Source organism: Belonocnema kinseyi, chromosome 4, assembly GCF_010883055.1.
Source record: "Belonocnema kinseyi isolate 2016_QV_RU_SX_M_011 chromosome 4, B_treatae_v1, whole genome shotgun sequence".
NCBI lineage: Eukaryota > Metazoa > Arthropoda > Insecta > Hymenoptera > Cynipidae > Belonocnema > Belonocnema kinseyi.
Genome location: NC_046660.1, coordinates 68,844,382 through 68,856,521, shown reverse-complemented (window position 1 = coordinate 68,856,521; position 12,140 = coordinate 68,844,382). Strand labels below are relative to the sequence as shown.

Sequence of the window (12,140 nt, the reverse complement as noted above, 5' to 3'; positions counted from 1 at the left end):
TAACTAAACAGATTTTAATTAAAAATAAAAAAAAATTAAGTTGAACCGAAAAGACGAGTTTTCAATGAAGTCATTGAATTTTTAACCAAAAAACTCTTGATGTTAAAAAAAATCGACCAAATTATAATTTAAGGGGAAAAATAATTCTTAATACAAAATAAGAATTGCGAAAAACCAAATTTTATAAAAAGATCGATTTAGTGTAGAAGTTTTGCAGAAATAAGCAAATATTTAATAAATTCTCGAACTTTTCGAAGCTTCAAAATATTTTTAATCTCTTCATTATTTCTAAGAATCGAAAATGTCTGTTAAAAAGAATCGAATTATTCCCAAAATTATAAAAAATGTTCCAAAAGTCGTTAAAATGCCTTAACATTTTTAAGATTTTTTTTCAAAATTTTTTATATATTTTGAAATGTTTTTAAATCTTTTTAAATAATCATTTAAAATGTTTAAAAGACATTTGAATTTCTTCATTGTACTCTTCCAAATTCTGCGTTTCAATTTCTTTGAAACCTTTGTCAGTAAAAAACTATTTTTAGCTTTTTAAAAATTCTAATTATGTGTTAAGTTTGACCTAATTTTTTATAAAATATTGTTTTCATTAAAAATTAATAAATTTAGCTTTAAAATGTTCTACCTTCTTTTTCGAAATTTTTTGGAAATACTATGAAATGCTTTAAAATATTTTCCACTTTTCTCTTAAAATTCATTGTTGAACATAGAAAATCCTTAGAAATTTTTTATTCTCTTGAAACCTTGAAAAATTCTTAAGATACGGATTATTTCCGAATTATTTGAAAACTTCCTCATTCTTTTAATCATAATAGAATTTTTTCTAAAATTTTGCCATCTTGCATGAAAATCTTTTATATCCCTTTAGGAAATTTCAGTAAATGATTTGAGGTGTTGCGAAATCTTTTTCATATTTTCTTAAGAATTATTTTTCTAAATAAAAACATCTAAAATTCGTTTATTCCCTTCAAACTTTTCATAATTCTTTGAAATCCTTTCAAATTTTTTGCTTGAAATCGTAAAAAATGTACGTTTTAAATGAATTTTTTTTTAAAGTTTCAAAATATTTTGGAATCTTTTTTAGACTTTTAAATATCTGTGGAACTTGCTCGATTTGTTTCTGAAATTTCGTAATCTTGCAAAATAAATTTTTTTCATTTAAGATCATCTGCATTATTTTTCGAAATTTTAAGTAATCATTTGAAATATTTGTAAATTTTTGTTTTCTCTTAAAATATAATATTCAAAATAAAAATTAATTTCTTTTGTTGACACCTTGCAAAATTTTCAAAAAGTTTCTTTTTTGAAAATTTAGAGTAAATGATGTGCGAATTTAAAATCCTCGGTACACGTTAGTTTTTAGGTCAAAAATGTTTTTTGAACAAATTTTTTTTAAATAAATTTCAAGTGGTATACTTTTTTATTTTAGAAAGTAATATTTTCTGAAAGTTTCATAATTTAACAAAATTTTAAAGATGTGAGTTTGACTACTCAATCTCAACTTGAGACCTTGATGAAGAAATTCGTTTATTGTACAAGATGAGATAGTTAAAATTGTATAAATAATTGTTTTAAAACATTATAAAGTCGAATTTTGAGCATAAAAGCCTTCATAGCGTCCTCTTAGTATTTTTTAAGAAAGTTGGCAATTAGGTTAAGGTTGAGAAATTTGTTGCCAGAATAAATGAATTTCCAAGTCATCGTTTTAGAAAATTTAAAAAAGAAGAATTCCTTACAAAGGGTCAGGCTGACTATCCATTTTTCTAAGCCTATTCTGTTAACTCAAGATTATTTTTCGAAGATACTAATTAATTATTAATTAAAATTATATATTTATGTGGAACTGTATGGCTCAAATGAAGCAATTCTTTAAACAAAATGTTACAACTCATTCACCGCTTTGTGCAAGACAGACTGTGGATTTTAAAGACAAGATATTTACATAAATTTAACTTTTTAATCATTAGGACACAGAATACAGAAGAGGATCAAATATCACGCATTAATTATCAATAATCGAGCATATAATCGTCATATACAAATCAGATGGTTCATCATATAAGGCTACAAGGCGTCGCATGATTCGCTGGCTCTCAATACTTTCCCGCTGAGTTTTCCTCAATATTTAATCTTTATCGTGCACTATTAGAAATTAAATTTCAAAATCAAAAGGAAATACTATACAGGATTGTGGTGACTTTATTTTGCAAGGTCATACATCAGAAACAAAAGTTATCGGTACGACTGCCACGTGTGAAATTAAAAATCACTGCCGACTTTGGAACGTGAATAATCATTAAAAAAAAGGCGAGAGAATTTTTTTTTGCTGTTAAAAATCTTACTAAATTCGCGTTAAATGATCCCTAGTTGAGATATATTTGACCTTTTGCAGAAAATATACCACGTCAGAAGTATAAAAAAATCCAAGAATTTCCGAGATATGAATAAAAGTGTTCAAGCGTGTCTGGGTTGAGTCACTGCTTCTGGCGGCGATCACCGCTATTGGTCAGCTTTCCTGCGCAAAACGACTGAAACTTGATTTTGCGCAGATGAGCTGACCGTCAGTGGTGATCGTTGGTAGAAACTCGACACAAACACGCTTGAAAACTTGTAGTCATATATTGGGAACCCGTAAGGATTTAAAAAATTTGATTGGCTTAAATTAAAGATAATATTTCAAAGATAAGCTGCTATCAATTTCAGTTTCTTTCAATAAGTTTTATAAGTTTCAGTATGTGTTGAAGTTAAGGTACTTGACCCAGATACCCTTGGACATTTTCAGTTATATTACGGAAACCCTTACAGATTTTTAAGGGTTTGTCGACTTTAGTTATGGTTAAGACAATTTTCAAAGTTCGGAGTGATTTTTCACAGTACTCACCCTGGTCGCGCAAATAATATCTGATGATAATGCACTTCTGAAGGTGATATTTGCCGACGCGTATCGTGCGAGAACCTTGTTTTTATTTCATTCAAAAATACATCTACCTTAATTAGTTAATACTCGGCATCGAGGTTACAATTTTTTGTTGGTTCGATTATGTCGAAGACTTCCTCGGCGAATCTTGAGGTGATTTTTCGAAAAAATATCGTTTTTGTAACCTCAACAGTGGCACTACGTGAAGCTGCCTGGATTCATTTGCCGGGTCTTAGAGACCTGAGTGTCCTTTAAGCAACCTCGAAGACTTCGGTGGCTTACGAAACACCTTTGTAGTGTATGAAGAAAAATGTTAAGAACACGAAGTAAGCCGCTGGAAATGTGATCCTCGCGATTACATCTATCGTCTTTGCCACCCTGATTGGATGCGGTGGTTCTTTCTTCCGTACCTGGACAAAGCAGTACTACTCAGGGTCATTAAAATATCAGCCAGACATTCTTTGCACACTTCGCTCATCCCTTACTACAGTTTATTCTATCTACGGTTCTCGACCTAAATTGAACAGGAAATATATTCATTGAAAAATAAAAATCTATGAAAAAGTTTGATTCAGAAAAGGGACCTTTCAAAAACTGTCACGCTATTTTCAGGTGACCGTCCATAAGTACGATGACACCTGAAAAAGAAGCAATTAAAAACATGGAAAAGCTATCAAATCTCGTGTCAAATAAGCTCTACTTAAAGTATTTTTTGTAATTAGAGACTGAATTGGTTAGTAAGAAATACCGAGATAATTTTTGATTATTGCTCATTTTCAAGATTCAAATTCAACTCCTAGCAAGATCTAAGAAAATAATGGTAAAAACCTTGAAGTCACAAAAAAAATTATTCTTAAACTCTTGTTTTGAAAATAAGCCAAATAAACTGTAAAAGTTTTCAGGTCCTTTTTAAAGAAGATATTTTAAGAATAGTTTTTCTTTACTTGCCATTTTTGCAATTTTTTTCAAAATTTTGTCCAGATTTGAAGTTGAACCTCTAAAATCACTAAAATCAGAAATTAGCCCGCTCTTTTTCGTCCACAAATTGCGTTCTTGTTTATCAATAATATTTTTAATAAGACTCATTTCACGTAGAAATTAATAAAATTTTAAACTATTGTTTAGAAATTAGTTTGCACTTTTTTTCTTGAGATATAACACAAGTAGTAAGTGTTTCTATCGCTAGTTTTTAGGTGTCCTCAAAATCCTGGATGATACTTTAAATTATTTTAAATAAAACAAATGTACAAGTTCAAAATAAAATTCAGTATAAAATTCTTCAGATTTTAAGTTGCAATCTACTACATTTCTAACACAATAGTTTAATTTCCAACTGAAAACATTTGTTTTTTTTTCAAAAGGAATGAATTTTTACGAGAGAGTTGATTATACATATAGTTGCATTGAAAAAAGAAAAAATGAATTCTGAACGAAGAAACATTTTTTTTAACGAAAAAGTTACAGTTTCAAGGCGTCTTATTACACTCATTATTAGAAATAAAAAGTTCGTTTCTTATCCTAATGATCCAGGAAGCTTTTTTTACCCTTTTTCTACAACATTTTCTTCCGTTTTTTATCATTCTTAATCAATGAATTACTGCTTGTTTTTTCACCCTGAAAATCTTTGAAAAATACTATTTTATTAACTTAAAATTTTTGATCGTATTCTATTGACTATTATTGAATCATAAACCCTATCTCTATTATTTTCGATGATTCTTTAACTCTCTACTTTGTTCACAACTTTATAAAAAAATTGGATAAAAGGAGACAAAAAGGAATATCTGAAAAAATAAAATTAAAAGGTAAAAAATAGGGTAGTAGTTCGCTTCGTCAACTACATACGTGAACGAATTTCAAAATTGTGCAGGCGAAAAACGTCATCCTTAAACTTTGCTTCAATATTTTATTTATTTTTAGCTTATGTGCACAAAATACGTCTGAGAATTTAAAAGACATGTCATATATTTTCTTTCGATTTTGAAAAACTGCTACGTTTTAATATTGAAATTTGAAAATCGTAAATACTGCATCTTCTATTATTTCAAAGTATTTGTTTATGTAATATCGGTATGAAAATATATAAGCCCTGAATATCAAATTTTTAATATTCACACTAATCTAAAAAAAAATGTTCTTCAGACAATGGAAAAAATGCTAAAATTTTTTATTTTCATTTTTGGAAAAACAGATGCAATTTTAAAAATAATGTTTCATTTGTAAAATTCAATCTAAAAGTAAAGAACTGTTTAGAATTAACATATTTCGAATTACTTACATCGAACTTTTGTAAATCATTAATGCTTTACGTTTCAAAACCAGTTTTCTTCACCTGTTTCTATTAATCTACAGATAATAGAACGACCAAAGAATTTGTCATTCATTATTCCCAATTACCGTAAATATGTTTCAAAGCGATATTATTTTGAGATAAGTGGAAAGAATCGTAAAAATAAGAATACATTTAAATATATTCAAAACAACAATGTTATTATTTTTAAACTTAGTGGGGTAAAATAGAATTAACTGAAACTTCTTATTAACTTATTATAAGATCTAAAATTAAAGGATAATACAATATTAATTCAATTAATTGAAGTACATAGTATAAGGGTTTATATTGCAATATTGCTGTCATATTACTGGAATGTTGCGAAAGAAAATAAGAAAAATTACAGTACAATATTGCAATAACCTTTGATTACAAAATTATAAACGTTTCCTTGCAATATTCTACCATATCCCGTGCTTTTGTATCTGCCATATTAAATATGTATTTAAATCCACCTGAAAAATTGCAGATCGTGATTATGCCTTTCAGGAGATAGGGTGAACCTACACCTCACGGAATTTTGTTTGAATTCATGCTTCTTTCAATAATAAGTCATGACTGAACTTGTAATATCCTAACGTAACAAGACTAATCTTTCAGCCATTCTCGAAAAAAAGTTAGATCCTGCGGTAGCCCTTCCGAGTTTGTAACCGGAGAGTCCGGGCTCGATTCCTGCTGCCAGTATTTTTTGATAATTTTTGTATTAACTTTTTTATTGGAATTGACTATTAAATTTGTTTTCTGAAGCTGAAATATTTATATTTACTTAATTTTTAGGTGTAAAAAATGGTTTATTTTAACCTTTATTACTTCCAAAGCCAATATTTTAAGGATTTAAGTGCCTGGGTTGCCCAAAATTTTGAGACGACTAGTACATTTCTTGTTCCAGCTCTGCCAATTTTTGAACCTTCATGCAATGTTTCGTTAAAAACATCAGTGATATTTACTTTATTCTTATTATATTATATTGATATATTTTATTTTTATCTTATATAACAATAATTTTAATAATTCCTATATGAAAAACTTTTCCGGGATCTAGGATTCGAACTCAGATCTTCAGAGTCCCCGATTGGTGCATTCACCCAATAAGCCAGCTATTTATAAGTAAATAATTGGATGTTAATTATTTTTTATCTACTCTTATTATATTAATTTTTTTTTAAACATTGATTTTATTCTTAAGTTGTAAAAAAATGGTTTTCTTCCGTCGGGGCTAAAAAGTCATTTTATCACAACTTAAGAATAGCAACATTATTTTAAAAAATATCAATATAATACCAGTATACAAAAAAGTATTGACAATAAATTATTTACTAATAAATATCTAGTAAATACCGTGACATAAAAAATAGAAAAGTGGTAAAGTTGGTGAAATAGACATTTTTCATTTGAAGAAAAATGGTTAAAAATGATTCAAAGTACGTAACAGGCATCTGCAAAAAAGAGTTTTTTAACGACATCTCGTCACGCTTCTCGAAATTCGTGATGTCATGAATCTCGAATCTCGTCTAAAGTCCCGCCTCTACACTCGAATCTCGTTTTGAAACTAGGCTCGAATATTTTATCGAATCTTGTTTCGAATATCGTCTCGAACATAGTTCCGAATATCGTCTCCAACATAGCCTCGAGTATCGTCTCGAATCTCGACTTCAATCTCGTCACGAATTTCACATCTTGAATCTTGTCTCGACTCACGACTCGAATATTGTCTCGAATCTTGTCTCGACTCACGTCTCGGATCTCATCTCGATTCTCACTAAAATTTAGTTTTGAAACTTGAATATTGTCTCAAATCTTGTTTTATACCTTGTATTAAATCTCGTTAAAATCTCTTCTCAAATCCCATCTCAAATCTCGTTTTAAATCTTTTTTTAATCTCGCTTGAAGTCCCATGAAGAGGTGACGATAGAATGCACACCCAGACGAAATTATAAGAGCTTCTGCATTTTATTGCTGAATTGTATTATAAGGTTGGTAACAAATAATTACTGGGTAGGGTATGATATCAAACAAAACTCCCTATTCCTGTTAGTGAAACTTAATTATTCCTTCCTCTAATTCTAAGTTTATAAGGCTTTCTAAATAATTTGGTTTAACACGTTTCTCTGTATTCTTATTACATTGCACTCACCTCTGCCGCACATCCATTGTTAGCTGTGTGTGTGCACGGATTTGGTCCGCAATTTGTACAGGCGACTATCTCGTTCGCTCCCGTTCCACCTCCGGTTGAATTGCTGCCCTCTCGTTTCTTTTTACCCTGCGACAGGGTCTCCGTAGCAGAAAAGTATAATCTCAAGGTTTTGGGTTTTGAGCGAACCACTTTTCCAATTTCTCTGAACTACTCGTATTTTTCTATTAATCTAATATCACCGATCGTGCGCTACGTGCGCCTTTGCTTTTTCAATTTGAGGAGAAAAATACATTTTAATGAAAAATTTTAATTTTGAAAATCTATTCATTTGTCAAAAGTTTTTATGATTTAAAATAATAAAATGTAAAATTCGGGTTAACTTATAGTATATTGGGGCTCATAGTTTAGAAGCAATAAAAAATATTTAATAAGTCCGAGATTATAAAAAATATTTGACTACTCATCCCGAATTTTCTGACGGCGAGACACTTTCATATAATTTATGTTTGTTTTCAAGTTTATACTTATTTATCAAATTCGTAATCTCTTTTAACACTTAAAAAATTCGAAAATTTTGCTTGAAATTTCGAATTTTTCCTTATGTTTTTAATGCTGCAGAATTGGAAAAATTGCCCTTAATCTTCCGGATTCATCTTGACAATTTTAAAAATCCTTGAGAGCTTTTTAATTTTTGTTTAAACTTGTAAATTTTTTTGTGCAAAGTCTTTAAAAATCTACGGTCTGTTTTAATGATTTAAAAATATTTTAAAGTTTTGAAAGATTTTTTAATGTTCTAAAAGCATCGAGCTATCTTTTAAAATAACTCCTTCTTTAGATTAATTTTTGAAATCTTAAAAAGATGAAAAATTTGACATTTTTTTTAAATTTTGGGAAAAAATAATTTTGAAATCTTTTGGAATTTTTTCATCAAATACATTTTTGAAAATCAAAAATCGTGACAAGTTTTCACAGAAATCATGGGAAATTTTGTTGATACTTTAAAAAAATGTACAAATTCTTGAAAAGCTTCTTTTTTTTTAGAAATATTTAAACATTTACATTTTGTTTTCAATTTTGCAAGCCCTTGGAAAATTTAATTTATTTTGAAATCTGTTTTAGATTTAGTTTATTTTGTAATATTTCAGAAACTTCTAAATATCTTTTAAAGTAATACATTTTATAATCAAATTTAAAAATAAATGTAGATTTTTTAGATGTTTTGAAATCTTAAAAATTTTAAATTGATTTTCTAAAATAAATCCTAAATCATTTTCGGTTTTCCACAAATCTTATTGTCATATTCAATAATTTTTTGTCACACATACGAAACATTTTGTTTTACACTATAAAAGTTTAAATTATATAGTGTAAAAGCAACATTTTAAGAAAAGAATTTTTTGTTTTCGAAGAATAGTGGTTCTGAAATTTCGTAATCTTGATTAATAGAGAAACAAACTAAAAATATTCATATATGCATATTCACTATATGAAACATTAGTAAATAAAACAATAAATAACTTCATATTTTCTGCTATTTTCCTAAATTTAGTAAGAATAGAACCAGCAAACTAAAACAAAAAATTTTAATTTTTCATCAATGTAATAGATAAAACGGATAGAGATGACTGATAAATGATAAAAATCAGGTACAATTGGTGGGTTTTCCAAATTCCCTGCGGTCTGCTTCCTCAGTAAGCCCATGATACCTTGCGCATCAGTTAATTTCGGTTTATATTGAGCACCGAATAGTGAATAATAATTGTACGCTTTTATTACTGCAGCCCTATCACAAGTATTTGTAATTATTATTTAGTTAAAGATATTAATATTCAGGGATTTCGGATATCTGAATCATATCCAATATAATTGTAATTCCTCAAAGCTATTTCCCCAAATCAAACCAAAAAATTAGGAACTTAAAAATTACTAGATACAATCTTATATTTAAAAATGTTATTTTAATCTTATGAAAGATCCGGCTTCGATCAGAGAAATTCGTCCTGCTAAAAGTGGTTCGCTCATTTCATATAACAGAATTTACGATAAACGATTTCGTGCATTTCGCTATCACGATTTTCACGAATGTCAGATGTCAGGTACACAAGAAATGTATTTTTCAAGTAAATATTGTTTATTTGCATATTGAATTTATTCTCTATCAGAAACTAGAAAATAATTATTTTCACTTTGATCTCAAAAAAGTGACTTGAAAAAGCTACTTTCTTCATACATGTTTTATAAATATTTTATTTTTGTTCTATGTAACCTGACGTGTAGATTCTTGTTTACAACTGATACTGTTTGTCAAAAAGGGGCCTTAGTAGTGTTTTGATTAAAATAAAACCAAATATAAAGGGTCTATTAGATGTCCTTCAGTAAAACTGTTTACTCGGATGACTATTCGTAATTTTTTAATAAATGGTCGGAAACCTTTTGCAAAAACTTGTATCTGGTCCAAAAGTACAATATCAGTTGGTGCAAAAATAAGAATTTGTATTTTTCATCTAGAATTAGACAAATTAAATATATTCTATTATTCAGTGATTTTTAAAAATAATTTTCTGCGTTTTTCAAATAATCATAATTTTTGTATATTAGGCTTTCAATATTTTTCTAAAAAAACTCAACACTTTTTTTAAACTCCGAACAAAAAAATATAAGAGCAAAAATATTATATAAATAGAAATTTGAAATAAAAAAAGATTTCATTAATCTTTAGTTTTGATAGGTTTTTATTATTTTAATGAATCTTAATTATTGTTGAATAATTTTAAAAATAAACAGTTGACCAATTAAAAATATTCGTATAGTCAAAATTTAAAGTTGTTACAATTAACATTACAATTGTATTGTGTTATATAATTATTGTTCTATTCATAAATTAAAAATATTTATAGACATTTTCTTCTACAAAATCGTGATTTTTTCAGCTGGAAAAGGGAAGGGGGAATACTGTTACTCTGCCACCTCTTTTCCAGCTTGAGAAATTGTGAACAATCAATTTTATGGACACTTTAATAAATTGATTAAAAAAGACATTTGTATTTTTTTGAAAAAAACAACACCAAAAGAATCAAACATTTTTTAAATTCTTTTTTAAATTGAATTTTAGAAAAAATGTAATATATATATATATATGTATATACTGGAATAGTCAAAATTAAAAATTATTATAATTAAACTTAAAATTATAGTATTGTTAATAAATGTTGTTTCATTACTAAATTATAAATGTCCATACAGATTTTTAATATGAAATCTTAATTTTTCGTTTCGGTTTTGTTTTCGGTTTTTGATGGAATTATAACCACTTTTTAATTTATTTACAAACAAATCTGTATTTTTCCTAACAAGAAAAAACAATAATCAAAAACATTTTTGTTGTAAAATTTCTTTTTAAATCAAACTTTAGAATAAAGAAATATATTGTATTGAAAGAAAGTTGAATTGATAAAAAATTTCATCAATGTCAAATATCAATAGATTTTAAAAACTTTAGAGAATCTTTATAATTTCCAGATAATTTTTAATATTTAATAAATGAATAATTTTAAATATTAGAATAGTGTAAGTTAAATATGAATTTAATTAGCACTATAAAATTATAATATGTTGAATAAATTTGCTTTCATTAACAAATTATAAATGTTTACATTTTTTTAATATAAAATGGTAATTTTTTGTGCTGGAAAAGAGAAGATAGAATTCCTGCCATACCTTACCCCTTTTATAGTTTGAACAATTTAAAGGAATATTTTTTTTCGTTTCTGGGTTTACACCGAATTATAATCTCTTTATACTCACTTTGATCAATTTTCAATAAAACATTTGTATTTCTCTGAATAAACACAAAACTAATCGAAATTTGTTTATATTAACATTTTTTTAAATAAAATTTCAGACCGAAACAATGTAAGAAGAAATGTAATATACTGAAAGAAATGTGAATTGATCAAATATATCATTAAAGTTCAATGTTATTAGATTTTAATTAATTCAATGAATTCAAATAATTATTGATAAATTGCAACATCTAGAACCTTATGAATCTAAATATTAGAAAATTAATTCTTATAAATATTTGAAGGTGATTCATTTTATTATTAAAAAGCTAACTAATGTTTGATATTCGATTAGTAAATATTAAAAATTGCCGTCAGTACATTAAAATAATAATATGCTAAATACATTTTATGTCATTAATAAATTTCAAAGTTTATTTACAAAATTTGCTTATATACAATAGTAATTTTTAGCAATTTCATAACCTTTTTCAAAATGACCTTGAAAAAGTGATTTGTGATTATTATACAGGTTATATTTATAGGCAGCGCCTGAAAATACGTTAATATACATGGTTTTCGAAAAAGTTTCAATTTGCGCGAAAATTCGGTAAAGTCATCAAAGTCAACAATTACTGATTTGGGTAACAAAAATTATATTTATAATAAAAATTTTAAAAACAAATTAATTGCAAATTATAATGAAAATCAAATTTATTTTAAAAATGTCCGTTGATATATCAGTGGTTCAAATATAAAATACAGAAAAAATGGATAAAACTAAGCAAACAACTGAAAATAAGTTTAACCGCTTGTAAGGACAATAATTTTGTGAAATTAAAAAATAAAGCTCCTATAAATATGAGGGTAGTTCAATAAGTCCTTAGAATGACCAACAAATGGCGCGCGAATCGCTCCAAATCATCTGTTTTCAGTCAGCACCACTCCCGACTAGATATA

The 12,140-nt window shown here is 27.1% G+C and overlaps 1 protein-coding gene across 19 annotated transcripts in view; it reads right to left on the bottom strand.

Annotated features, from left to right (window-relative positions):
- Nucleotides 1-1,644: 1,644 nt before the first annotated feature.
- The window catches only part of LOC117171699 (glutamate-gated chloride channel), a 151,281-nt gene continuing 140,785 nt past the window's right edge, over nucleotides 1,645-12,140 (bottom strand). For 7 of the 19 annotated variants that reach the window (XM_033359239.1, XM_033359235.1, XM_033359238.1 and 4 more), the window contains 2 exons: nucleotides 7,399-7,515; nucleotides 1,645-3,357 (listed from right to left, as the gene is read on the bottom strand). In XM_033359239.1, coding sequence (XP_033215130.1) covers nucleotides 3,211-3,357; nucleotides 7,399-7,515 — 264 coding nt within the window. In that variant the 3' untranslated portion in view covers nucleotides 1,645-3,210. Of the gene's footprint in view, nucleotides 3,358-7,398; nucleotides 7,525-12,140 lie in introns of all 19 variants that reach the window. The other 12 variants (XM_033359236.1, XM_033359243.1, XM_033359252.1 and 9 more) reach the window with 5 other exon arrangements.